Genomic DNA, 13,816 nt, shown 5'->3' on the forward strand with positions numbered 1-13,816 from the left:
TGAATTTTAAGAGATCACTTTGCTACGCAGGGTAGACAAATTAGAGACAGGTTTCCAACCAGTCAACATAATGAAGGGGTGAAGATCACCGCTGTTGTAGTCAGACAGCCTTGAGTTGGTATCTCGGTTTTCCATTTGCTGTCTGTGCTACTTAAATCAATTAAGTGATGGAGTGGTGGCAAGTTTACCTTTGGAGTGTACGAGGCATGTGTTTATGGAGACAGTAGAATCTATCATTATAATAAGACTGGGAGCAAACAGTGGCTATTAAATAGTTCATGGTGCTTTCCCAATGGGTCAGGAATGAGTTGATCCCATTTACAGGTTAACACGGGCAAAATTTCCAAAAAGATAACCAGAATACACACTGAAAGTGTGGCAGACTATTTCAACGGTGCCGTTCTCGAAACTCTGAGATAAAAAGGTGTTATAAGGCAATGGATCAGGCTGGGTGGCCATTTTTGAAGTTTGGACTCTGGAAGGTTAAAATCCACCACGTCTGTCTACGCCTGGGTCATACACTTTCTGTAGGGACCCAACTTGGGAATACCGACGGGCGGATTCCCCTTTTCTGCTTGGAAACTACGGTTTCTAAGACACTTCTTAAAGTGACTCTTGGAAGAAAGAAACTCGCCCGACTTCACGAAGGTCTGCACCCTCCCAGAGCAATGCGGGCCCTTGCCAGAGCAAGACGGCGCTTTCCCCCCTCGCTTCTCGGGGATGGAGCGCTCCTTAACGGGAATCACTCACTTGGAGGCCACCCTTGCCCTTACCCAAGATGGTGAGTCGCGCAAACTCACCGTTTCCAGGTTTCAACATGGCTTCCCGGACCCGCGGCACCGGAGGTTAATCTCAGGAACCCAGCGGAACTCTCGCGGAAGTAGCGTAAACGGAAGTTGTTGCGTAACGCGACTCCCCGCCTCCACGTCCCCCCCCGTGCTGACGCCGCGCCCCCGGCTGGGCGGCGAGCAGAGCCAAGATGGCGGCCGAGTTGGAGTACGAGTCTGTTCTGTGTGTGAAGCCCGACGTCAGCGTCTACCGGATTCCGCCCCGGGCCTCCAACCGCGGTTACAGGTACTAACCCCGAGGTACTGCGGCACGCGCGTACCCGGTCGGGGCTGACACTTTGCTCCTCAGTAGCACGCTGCCCGTGCCTGCCACTGCCACCTCTGGGTTGTCACCTTGCTAGGTTCCCCACCTGGGTTGTTGTCACCCTGTCCTCCTGCTCTTCCCCCACTCTGGACTGCTGTCATCCTTGTTTCCGCCGCTTAAAAAAATGACCATCCTGCATCCTCCCACCCCTCCTCCCCCGGACCCCTCTGGGTTACCCCTCTGCTCTCCATCCGTTTCCAGTCGTGTCTGCTCCATCACCAGTCACCTTTCCTTCGCTCTTCCCTGCGTCCTTTAGCTTGTCACCCTCATCTTCCCCTCGCTGTCTGTCCCCGCTCCCCATTTCCAGTACCTCGTGCGCATTTGTGGGTAATCTTTGTGTCGTTGGCCCCTCTCCGGATGAGCTAATTTGTCTTTTGTGCTGTTCCGTCTTGTCACCAAATCTCATCATCCACCATATGGTTTTTCCTTTCAGCTCTTTTGCCAGTGGGCAAAGGTTATGATCCTAAGTTTTCCAATGGTTGTCCAGTCTGTCTCTTTTCAATGTTTTCTTGGTGATACTATAGTATTTTCAATCTTTCTTCCCTACCCCCTTCTCTCCATTTCGCCTATAGCTTTTACTTCCAGAGTTAACGCAGCATTTTCACTGGAGGGCTGACTAACCACCTTGTAACCCAATGACTAGGAGGGTCTGAGTATGCTGTAGGAAGTCACCAAGTCATGTAGTCCAAAGAGTTCACATGTAACTCACTGGGTTGCATGTTAAAAAATATGAGTGTGAGCCCTCGCAACTTTACAGCTGTATGATTTGAGACAAATCTCTTAGCCTCTCCAAGCCTCAGTTTTCTCATCTGTAAAATAGAAAAAAAAAAAAAAGGTGGTAATAAAACCTGCTCTAGCTAGGTACCTTGTAGAAGTTTTTAGAGGGTTAAATGAAATCATATAATAAATGTGAAAGAGAATTTAAGATAAATTTCCTAAAAAGAATTTAGGAAAACAGTAAAGCAGTATATAAATATGAGATACTGGTTTGATTTCTCTCTCTGACTCACATCACGATCATGATTTTCCTCTTGGCATTTATTACTACCTTGGCTGAAACGTTATCTTCCTGTGTCCAGTGTTTTGCCTCCTTATCAGAGGTTCATTCATCGTGAATCAGTATCTTTCTGCTTGCTGACCTGTGCACTAGACCCTGTGGGTTGTACCTTTTGGCAAAGAGGTAGTCCTGATTTCAAGCTTTCAATCATACTCCAAATTGACCATGAATAAGACTCTACGTGCTTTTTGATGGTAGTCACAGGTACTAATATGTGTGCGTCAGTTGAGAACTCTCCTTCTTTGGCGAGCCCTCCTTGACCCTCCATTCTGGCTTAGGTGTGCTCTTGGTGCTTCCATAGCACCTGGGCTTGTCTTTATCACAGAGCTCTTCCTTCTGCATTCTCATTGATTGTTTGGTCTCCCAGTTCTCCAGACTAGACTGTGAACAACTTGAGGTCTTTTTAAACTTTATATTCCTAGGGTCTAGCACAGTTTCCGGCACATAGTGGAGACTCTGTAAATGTTGACTGAAAGAAATTAGTAGATTACATTTAAATTAGCATTGATTGAACTGTGAAATAAGGTAAAATAGCTCATGACCTCTAACTTTACACGTTGAGACTTCCTAAAGGATATGATACACGTTGAAATGAGGTTCTGTTCTTTTTCTTCTATTTCAAGCTTTTTAAAAGCTTGAAGCTTCTCTCACCCGTCTGCTTTCTCTATCTTCACTTCTGGTTTATCCTTTATCCTTATGTCAATTAACTGCATTGAGCTATCAAAGCAATTTCTTAATTTTCCTCTTTTACCCTTTTTCTTGTTGTCATTCTGTGTTTTCCATGCTTATTATTGACATCTTATCCTACAAGAGGCTTTTTACATCAACCACTCTTAGTCAGTGAACAGAGCAGAACTGAGTTTGAATTGTGATTCTCATTTATTTGCTGGGTTACCTTTGGCAAGTCACTTAACTCTTTTGAACTTTAGTTTCCTCGTCTGTAGAAATGGATATAATATTACTTACTTTGTGAGATCCTCTCAATTTTCACAAGAATGGGCATAATGCCTGGAACAGGTGCTTGATAAATACTACTTTTCTCCCATTTTGTCTGTGTCCATTTTACATTATGAGCATGATTTGTTCTCCAGGCTGCCATTAAAGGAAAAACTGGACTTTGTAGGAAGCAGGAGAAATGCTTTCTTTGAGTGACTAGTAAGATGAGAGGGAATAATTGACTTTGATTCACCTAGCATAAGCTGTTGCTTCCCAGACTTTCACTGACCAGACTTATGGAATTTAGGTTGATGCAAAACTTATAAATGATTAGAAAATGGTTTCCCAACCTATAAAACTTTTTTTTATTCATCATTACCCTCCTCCTCAGCTAAATCAGTATTAAACCCTATAGTGTGTTTTAATGTAATGAAAAGAGTGCTGGACTTTGAAGTTAGGGATTGTTACATAGTGTGTCATTGTCTATTTCTTCATTTAGAGAGAGGTGGTAGACTTTTCATGCCTATTCCATACGGCTGCTATAAGATTTATTGCCAAGGTAGATGAAAATTTGTGAGGTTGGTTTAGAAGATCAGTAAAACCAAGAGTTCCTCAGGCTAGGTCAGGGGAGTGGGAGAGGAGGTAAGGCTCAGGGCTGAGGGAAACTGCTGCCATGAGTATCCATTCATTTACTGAGGATTTGTTAAATATTGGCCACCAGACACACAAATGAGCCTAGGAAGCTGTCCAAAGAAGCGTGTCTAGTAGGCTTGTTCCTGATATTTTCAGTAGCCCATTTCCACTATGTCTAGCTCATGGCGGTATAGTGGAATAAGTAATGACTCATTAAAAAAATTTCATAGACAGGGACCTCTAGAGCTTGCTCTAATCTGGATCAGATTCAGATACTTGAGGGTCTTTGAGGCGGGACATCAAGAGAGAAGGGTGCGACAAAGATTTTATCTTGTAAATCCTATTCAGAACTTGTCCTAATTTAAATTTTCATTTCTTCCTTTCCACCATTTGCTTACCATCTTGTGAAACTTATTTTTATTCAGATATACTTTATTGTTACCTTCCTAACCTGCAAGTATTAGTCTTTAGGTTCCCAGGGATGAGTTTTTTTTTTTTTTTAGGATGAGTTATTAATAACTTTTATTTGCCCTCCCTTTTCCACACTGCTGGCAAAACAAAATCACAAATACAATGTTTTGTAAAATTGTTTCATGTTTAAATAATGTCTTAGATTTCATTCAGATTCATTTATAACACAGATCATAAGGATTCAGTGTTTGTACTGTTTCCATGGACATTTGTATCTCTAATCCACAAGTCCTTCCTGAAGTCCAGATTCATATATTCAAATACATACTCTGTATCTCCTCTTGAAAATCTGTAAGACATCTCAGACTCAACATAGCTAAAACTGAACTCCTGATCTTTCTTCCCAGACTTGCTCTACTTGTAGCCTTTCTCATCTCAATTATTGGCAATTCCTCTGTTCAGCCTAAAAACTTTGGAGTCATCCTTGATTTTATCTTTGATGTCTAGCTTTCTCTTCTACCTCAAATCCATTCCATTAGAAAATCCCGCTGCCTTACTTTAAATATATCCACAGTCTAGCCATTTCTGCTCCTTTCTCTTCCTAGTCACCATCGTGACTCCCCTAGATTAGTACAGTAGTCTCTTAACTAATCCGCCTGCTTCAGTGTTCACATTGCTGCATCTCTGCTATGATAGCAAAGTAATCCTCTTAAACTAAAAGGGAGATCATGTCACACCTCTTCTTAAATGGCTCCTTTTTCACTCACAGTAAAAGCCAGAGTTCTTACAATGGCTTACTGACCTGTCCCTCAGTTAGCTCTCCCACCTCATCTCTTTATTCTAACCACAGTGGCCTCCTTGCTTCCTTGCTTGAGGGCATATAATGGCAGGCATGCTCCTATCTTAGCATCTTTGCACTAGCTGTTTCCTACACCTGGAATGCTTTTCCTCCAGATATCTGCATGGGTAACTCTCACTTCCTTCACATTTTTGCTCACATTTCACCTTGTTAATAAGGCCTGCCTTATTAACCTTGACCACCCTTTTTTTTTTTTAACATCTTTATTGGAGTATAATTGCTTTACAATGTTGTGTTAGTTTCTGCTCTATAACAAAGTGAATCAGTTATACATATACATATGTTCCCATATCTCTTCCCTCCCGCATCTCCCTCCCTCCCACCCTCCCTATCCCACCCCTCTAGGTGGTCACAAAGCACCGAGCTGATCTCCCTGTGCTATGCGGCTGCTTCCCACTAGCTATCTATTTTACATTTGGTAGTGTATATATGTCCATGGCACTCTTTCACCCTGTCACATCTTACCCCTCCCCCTCCCCATATCCTCAAGTCCATTCTCTAGTAGGTCTGTGTCTTTATTCCCATCTTGCCACTAGGTTCTTCATGACCTTTTTTTTTTTTTTTTTTTCCTTAGATTCCATATATATGTGTTAGCATACTGTATTTGTTTTTCTCTTTCTGACTTACTTCACTCTGTATGACAGACTCTAACTCCATCCACCTCACTACAAATACCTCCATTTCGTTTCTTTTTATGGCTGAGTAATATTCCATTGTATATATGTGCCACATCTTTTGAATGCTGCAACCTGTTCATTCTCCCACGACCCTCCCGATCTCCCTTTTCTGCCTCTGCATTTTCTTTTTACCGTAGCAGTTATCACCTTCTGAGATGTTAATTATTTTACTTATTTATTGCTTCTTTTTTTATTATCTATCTTCTATTAGAATGAAAGCTTCATGACGGCTTTAAATTTGGTTCCCTCTTGTATCCCAAGTACCTAGAACAGTACCTGCAACTTAATACACACTCTGTAAATATTGGTTGAATTCAGTGAAAGATAATATGTTTAGGGATTTGGGAGGCTTCTGTTACCCAATATATTTCATTTAGTAGACTTTGTTGTTCCCTGATCAGCAAAACACTATTATATAAAATACCATCTACAGTATTATATAAAATAGTGTCATTGTGATAAATTTTTAAATTGCTTTTTTTTGTACTTTTATATACTTTTATTGATGCTTTTTGGACTTCAGTAGTAACATTTCTTCTATTTGCTTTGGACTGTGTGTAACATGAGGCATCTGTATAGAGAGAATCATGAGTTAGTCTTTTGATTATTTAATACGTAGAAAGAGTAAGCAATTCAGAAGAGGGAAATAGAAATATGGCAAATGATTCTGCGAAGGTTTTTAGTGTATTAAAGACGTTGACCCGAGGCCTGAGGCTTCTCCATTTTCCTATCCTAGGGCATCTGACTGGAAATTAGATCAACCTGATTGGACTGGTCGCCTCCGAATCACTTCAAAAGGGAAGATTGCTTATATCAAACTTGAGGATAAAGTTTCAGGTAATCTGTGCTGGTGACTCTCTAACATATTAAGGATACTGGTTTGGTGTTCTTTTATAAATACCTTCAAATTGGGGACTGGCGTGGAAATACTTGTTAATTGAGTTTTAAATGTTTGCTTCCTTTGCTCAAAGAAGTCTTTTCCTTACCTGTCAGGGGAGCTCTTTGCTCAAGCACCAGTAGAACAATATCCTGGTATTGCTGTGGAGACAGTGACAGATTCCAGCCGCTACTTTGTAATCCGGATCCAGGATGGTACTGGTAAGGGATCAGGGATTTTGAATGGGTTGAGATTAGGAAAATAGTTAATGCAGTTCAACAGAAGTGTGCCCCAATGCATTTATCTTACTTCAGTTTACTAAATTTTTCCTCCCCTTTGTCCAAAGTTAACTCTAGTTGCTAAAGGAGAAGGATTAACATGTTTGTAATAGATATGAACACAAGTTCCAAGATGTGGTTATTAAAAGTAGATGTAAATAAATCAAAATGTTTATCTAACCAAAGAATTGACACATATTGCCTGTTCATTGTTGTGGTGGTTTTTTGTGGGACTATCTTACATCATCTGTGTTTATGGCAGTCATCTTTTCTCCAATCAGAGGTTGGCAAATTTTTTCTGTAAATACACAGATAATAAATATTTTAGGTTTTGTGGGCCAAATGATCTCTTGCAACTACTCAGTTCTGTTGATGTAATGTGAACGCTGCCATGGGTGGTATGTAAACAAACTGGTGTGCCTTTGTTCCAGTGAAACTTTATTTACAGGAACAAGCTCTGGCAGCATTTGGCCCATGGGGTGCATGCAGTTTGCCGATCCCTGGTCCATGAGAAAATATTTCTCATTCACAGATGTTATCTAGTTAGGGTAAATATTACATTGATATTTTCATTGGATAGAGTTTGCCCTAAGGGATACTTCCTGTTCTGAAGATTCCTGTCTTTTTCACAGGGCGTAGTGCTTTCATTGGCATTGGCTTCTCAGATCGGGGTGATGCCTTTGACTTTAATGTCTCTTTGCAAGATCACTTCAAGTGAGTGAAGCTTGTCTTTAGTTACCAGGTTAAATGTTTGGGGAATGCTGCTCCTCAGTTGAGTGGGCACTATCTCTTTTACCTCCTGGTTTCTTTACTTGGTAAACTAGTTCACGTGAATGTAAATCTTCCCATTCACTCTGTTTTCTTACATTATATTTGTATCTATTCTATCCTTTCCTTATAGCTAGAATATGTTTTTAATCCCTTGTACAGTGGTTTGAGATGGGGCTTTTGTTTATGCCTCTGGGGAATTTGCCCTTGCTTTTAGGTGGCTGAAGGAGGCATAACAGTAACAGCAGGGCTGTCTGTGAGATATATGGGGAGTTATGTGCCAGTTTTGTTACTCCATGTAGCTGACATGTGTTGTGCCTGTTGCGGTATTTCTTCAGCCCATTCGATCTTGGCTCAGCTGTGGTGGACAGCACCATGCACACTGTCGGCTTCCTACCTCAAGGGCAGGCTTTTCTGCCTTAGGACTTCCTGAAATTGTGGAAGGCCACCCAGTTAGCAAGGGGGGCAACCTGGAAGGACTGAGGAATTAACACCCCCTCAGGGGCCGCCCTCAACCGTGGGGGATGGGTATTGGTGGCTAAGTGCCCTCTTTTGGAGGGACAAGTTTAATATGCATTTTGAATGGTTCCTCAGCGGTATTGAACCCCAGTTGCCCTTTCTTGGCTTTTCTTCCTTTCCTTTCTCACATCTCATGTTCCCTTACTCTACTTTCTGGAATCATGTTTCACATAAATTAGCTACACTCAAATTTGTGTGTCAGACTCCGCTTTCAGGGAATCCCAATTAAAATAACTTACTCTTTTACTGAAGGTGGGTAAAGCAGGAGTCTGAGATTTCCAAAGAATCTCAGGAAATGGATAATCGTCCCAAGTTGGATCTGGGCTTCAAGGAAGGGCAGACCATCAAGTTGAGTATTGGGGTGAGTATGGTTCCCCCCACCCCTCCTTGTATTTCCATAAGCCTGTGACTTACTCTTTTTCTTTCTCTCACTCTGCTTCTTTTTTTTTTTTTTGTAGAACATCACAACCAAGAAAGGAGGTGCTTCTAGGCCCAAGACTACAGCGGCTGGGGGCCTAAGCTTACTCCCACCCCCGCCTGGAGGCAGAGTCACAATTCCCCCACCGTCCTCCTCAGTTGCCATCAGCAATCATGTCACTCCACCGCCCGTACCAAAATCCAGTCATGGAGGTACTGATGCAGGTAACTCTCTCTAGCACTTTAACCTTGAGAAATCATATCTTAGGGTTTAACTGGGTAACACCTATTTGCCAAGGATAGTGTCGATGGTTTTGCTGTTAAATGGCGCTTGACACTGACAAGGTGATTCTGGAAGCCTCTAGCAAGGCATTGAAGCTTTTCTAGTGAGCTGAGAGTCATGGTTCTGGGTGGTTCTTTGGCTGAAAATGAGTAGATATTGAGAGACTGTTTCCTTCACTGTACCTTGGTGAGAGAGATGCTAGTGGGCCTGAGAGTCAGATGGACCAAGATTTTGGTCATGGCTCTGCTACTTTTTATCTGAATGTGTTGGGTAACAATATTTAATTTCTTTGAGTCTCAGTATCCTTACCTGTAAAATGGAGATGTAAAACTACCCCAAGACTGTGAGGGTGAAATGATGTGATGGCACCTAGCCCAGTTCTTGGAATATAGTAGCCATTCAGTGAATGTCATTTCTTAATCTGTTCCATTTCTTCACAAGGGCAATGAGAGGAAATGAGACGACATCTGGGTTTATGAGTACATTTTCGTTTTTCTTTACTGTCTGGTGGGAAAAAAGAATAGATATAGTTATTTCCATTTAAAGGATGAGAAATTAGAACTTGGGAAGGAATTTTCCTAAAATTAGAGAACCTAGTATTAGAAGCTGGGAGTTTTAAGTTATATCATTAATTAGTTAATTATAATTTAATATAATTTAAGTTTTAAATTATATCATTAATCATTTGTAATTGATTGCTAAGAGCAAACTTTCTCCTTCTGGAATTTTTGAGGTAAAAGTGGTTATAGGCTACTTCTTTTGGTAAGTGTCGCCAGAAGGCACTGAGGATAGTATCTAAGGTTTATTTATTTTTATTTTTTAAAACTAAACTTGATAATTGTAGATTCACATGCAGTTGTAAAAAATAATACAAAGAAATCCCACATACCCTTTACCCAGTTACCTTCAACATTTTGCAAAATTGACATTGAGACCATCTCCTCATCTTACTTAGATTTCGTCATTTTTACGTATTCTCATTTGTGTGTGCAGTTGACCCTTGAACAGTGCAGGGCTCAGGTGCACTGACCACTTCCTCCCTGCTCTCCCCCCGCCATGCAGTCAAAAATCTGTGTATAACTTCATAGTTGTCCCTCCGTATCTGTGGTTCCAAATCTGCAGATTCAGCCAACCACAGATCACGTAGTACTGTAGTGAGCATTTATTGAAAAAATATCCCTGCGTAAGTGGACCCACGCAGTTCAGACCCATGTCGTTCAAGGGTCGGCTGTAGTTCTGTGCAGTTTTATCGTGTGTCGGTTCCTGGATCCACCACCATGGTCAGCATACTGAACGGTTCCACCATGACAAGGATCCCTTGTGTCGCCCTTTTATAGCCACACCTCTTTGCCTCTCCCCACAATCCCTAACCCTCAGCAATCAGTCACTAATCTGTTCTCCATCTCTAATTTTGTCACTTCAGGAATGTTACATAAATGGAACCATATAGTATATACCCTTTGGGATTGACTTTTCCCACTCAGGATGATTCCCTGGAGAGTCATCAAGTTGTATATATCAACAGTTTGTTCCTATTTATTGCTGAGTAGTAGTCCATGGTATGGATGTACCACAGTATGTTTAATCATCACCCATGGAAAAGCATCTGGGTTGTTTCCAGTTTTTGGCTGTTACAAACAAAGTCACTGTGAACATTTACGTATAGGTTTTTGTGTGAACATAAGTTTTTGTTTCTAAAATTTTTATTATGTTTCCCCTTTTCTTATTTCTTCTCTTACCTTGTATTCAGATATCCTTTTAGATTTGGATTCTCCTGCTCCTGTAACGACACCAGCACCAGCTCCAGTTTCTGCAAGCAATGACTTGTGGGGTGACTTTAGCACTGCATCCAGGTATTAGCATAGGGAAACCAGCATACTCTCAACCAGCGTATTGATGATGTATGTACGGTCAAATGAAGTCTCTGATCTGGGAAAGCAGGGCATTTGTAGGTCATATAGAGTCTTCAGCAGGAATTCTGGGTAAGGAAGTATAGGAGTGCTGGGGATGGTGGGATAAGAAACCTGTAGCATGAAGCTTGAGTGGAATATCTCAGGCCTTAATAAGTAGAATTGCTGTGAAGTATAGTTTCAGGAATTCTGGGCAGAAATTTCTTACTGTTAAGGATGGAGTCCCTATCCTAATATGCCTTTGGCTATCTCTCTGTTCTGTCTTGCAGCTCTGTTCCAAACCAGGCACCACAGCCATCCAACTGGGTCCAGTTCTGAGGAGCACTGGCAGGACGTTAAGGACAGACTTGAAGAATCACAATGACCTTGAGGGCACCAATCTGAGGGGAGCTCGGAACCCCTTCCCTCCCCAGAACCAAAATTATTGAACGGTTGTTTTCATAGCTTCTCCATTGCGTTCAGGCTGGTGTGTCACTCCCCGGTGTTCCTTGCTGTACAGCCAAGAAAGTATTTCTTATCTCCTGTTCACTATCAGGGCAGGGGAATAGTGGGTCTTATGATACTTGTGGCTGACTATTGCAGGGCTCTAAAGGCCAGGGTCTCTTTGGTGGGGAAATAACCTCCAACATCTGTAAAATTTTCTCCATCTTTAAATTCTTTAACTTTTTTCAGAATCATCTCATGACCCTTGTGTGCCTCTTTGTGAAGCTCTGTTTAGCAATTTCAGGGGAGACAAAAACCTCAGAACTTCCTTTTCCATTAACTGAAGACTCTAAAAATGGACAGACTGATCACAGTGTTTACAGATTCAGAATTTTGATAGGGGTAGGTGTGAAGAAAGACCTGTTTCCTGGGTCTCTGCTATATATCCTCCCTCAGGCTTGTCTTATTCAGTGAACATCCAGTGCTGGGTGCAGCCCCCTGACCCTCTAGTGTCTAGTGTGTTTACATGTCTCTTCCTGTGACAAGAGGGTTGTGTTGGTGGCACCCCACTCTTTTGTTGAATAGTGCAGCATCTCTGATCAGTGGGTGTCTCTTGGATGAAGGAGGTTCAAGGGACTATGTTTTCCTACTTATATTCTAGAGAAGCAGTTACTTTCTTGCAGCTCCATCTAGTTGCTGCATTTGAAGCACAGCGTTACTTTGTAATGGCCCCATTATTTGTCCTAAAGTTAAAGGGTTTAGAGTTTTTAACCTAATTTGTAGAGCAGAGAGGTTGAAAGCACTTAACTCTTGTTCGGTACCCACATTGCCTTGCTGCCTGGGTATCTGGCTCCTTTTCCTACACATTTTTTCAGTCCACCAGCTCTTCAACAGAAAGCTGCTATTACATGTACCATCATTTATGAAGCAAGCTGGAGAGCCATGGCTTTAGCTGTGCTAGGTTTTGCCCAAATGACGGCTGCAATACCCATCACCGGGAGTATCTCAGAAGCAAGTTGCCCCCCCCCCCCCACTTTCCCTCTCTCTGCCCACCATTCCTTTTACAATGCTGTGAAGGGGTCCCGCTCTTAGGTGAGCTGGCACCAGCTATTTTGTCTGCTTAGGGGCAATTTTGAGAGTGAAATGGGAGGATCTCACTTCTTCCCTTAGCACCTATTTGGATGTGTACCCTCTGGCTGAAGGGAGTCCTTATATTTAGTTTCAAAATAGATTCTCTCTCTTGGATTTCCTTCTTGACTCTTTTTAACTTTGGGTCCATTTTTTTTTTTTTTCCACTGCTTCCCGTTCCAGGCAGCTCTATTCTTGCAGAGCCATGGCAGGACATTTAAAAATTCCAATAGAAAACACTAAAAGGAAAGCCTGTAGAATCACTAGTGACTAACTACTGGGAGCCTACTTTCTCAGTCTTCATCTATGTTGTGTTCTTTGTGTTCTCAAGATAATATATTATGTATTTGAATTGCTGAAAAATTGAGAATGAACTTTCAGATATATGTATATAGAGCATACGTATGCTGTATTGGTGCAATAATGGTAATTAAAAATATAGAAAGAGGTAGTGTCTCTTTTATCTTTCTATTTGCCTGTTTCATTATCTTTTTTATTTAATTGACCCAATATAGGTGGCCAGTAGGTAATAAAAGGACATTTTATATCGATTACTCATTTTCAAGAAATGGAGGTTTTAAGAGGTTAAGGCTAGACCTCTGTCCTCGTGTTTCTAAACCCACAGAGGCTCCTTGTCGAGATCATTTGTATTTATTATTTATTTGCTGGTACAGTTAATTTCATTTGCTTCAAATTATCTTTGTGATCTAGGCCACCTTTCATATCCCAGAACTATGGTCAGCATAAATGAAGGGAATCAATGCATGAGATAGAACTAAAGTGAGAGTCATAGACTTTGGAAGCCAGAAGGATCTCGGCGTTCTCATTCAGTGATTGTCACAGGCGATGAATCAGAATGATATGGGTGCTTTTTTTTTTTTTTTTCTTTTTTTGTTTTCAATTTAAAATAACATACTGCTCTCTCCAGAGATTCTGATACACCTCCCCCATTTGCCCTCCCAGGGAAGGGCTTGGATGGCGTCCCCAACCATGGCCTTTCTTACCATTACTGAGGTTGTGAGGCACTATCATGGATAAACATGTATCCTAAACTGCAGGGGGTTTTTTTGGGCAGAAGATGCAGATGATAGTTTTTCCAGCTCAACCCCCTTGGTTAGGCATTGACATCTGCCTTCACGGTTGTCATGTGAGCTTTTATTACTCCTCACTTCCTCCATTCCGATAACCTTCTAGGTAGTTGGCTTGCCTCTAGCTTTCTCAGCCCTAGTTCAGCTTACACGTTGCCACCAGAATAATCTTCCTGAAACCAAACCCTGCTCATGCCCTTTCCTCCCCTACTCATTGATTACCTTTAATAATTTTCCTTTGCTTACAGATTAAAGTCCAAAGTACCATTTCATCCTCAGCTCGCAATTTTCCCTTTCACTCAGTCTGCTCCTGCGCACTAGTCATTCTGCAGATGCCATCAGCACCATGGGCGTTGAGTGCTTGCAATTCCCTCTGCCTAGAATTCCTTCTCTCTCTACC

At 41.7% G+C, this 13,816-nt stretch overlaps 1 protein-coding gene across 1 annotated transcript; it reads left to right on the forward strand.

Moving 5' to 3' along the window:
- Positions 1–965: 965 nt before the first annotated feature.
- Positions 966–12,768, forward strand: NECAP1 (NECAP endocytosis associated 1). Its single transcript, XM_061204481.1, has 8 exons — positions 966–1,074; positions 6,462–6,562; positions 6,719–6,823; positions 7,513–7,594; positions 8,420–8,528; positions 8,626–8,809; positions 10,618–10,720; positions 11,047–12,768. Exons 1-8 carry the CDS (start codon positions 980–982, stop codon positions 11,093–11,095), a joined length of 828 nt encoding a protein of 275 aa, XP_061060464.1. The 5' UTR covers positions 966–979; the 3' UTR covers positions 11,096–12,768.
- The last annotated feature ends 1,048 nt before the right edge of the window (positions 12,769–13,816 follow it).

Source organism: Eubalaena glacialis, chromosome 11 (genome assembly GCF_028564815.1).
Source record: "Eubalaena glacialis isolate mEubGla1 chromosome 11, mEubGla1.1.hap2.+ XY, whole genome shotgun sequence".
Lineage (NCBI taxonomy): Eukaryota > Metazoa > Chordata > Mammalia > Artiodactyla > Balaenidae > Eubalaena > Eubalaena glacialis.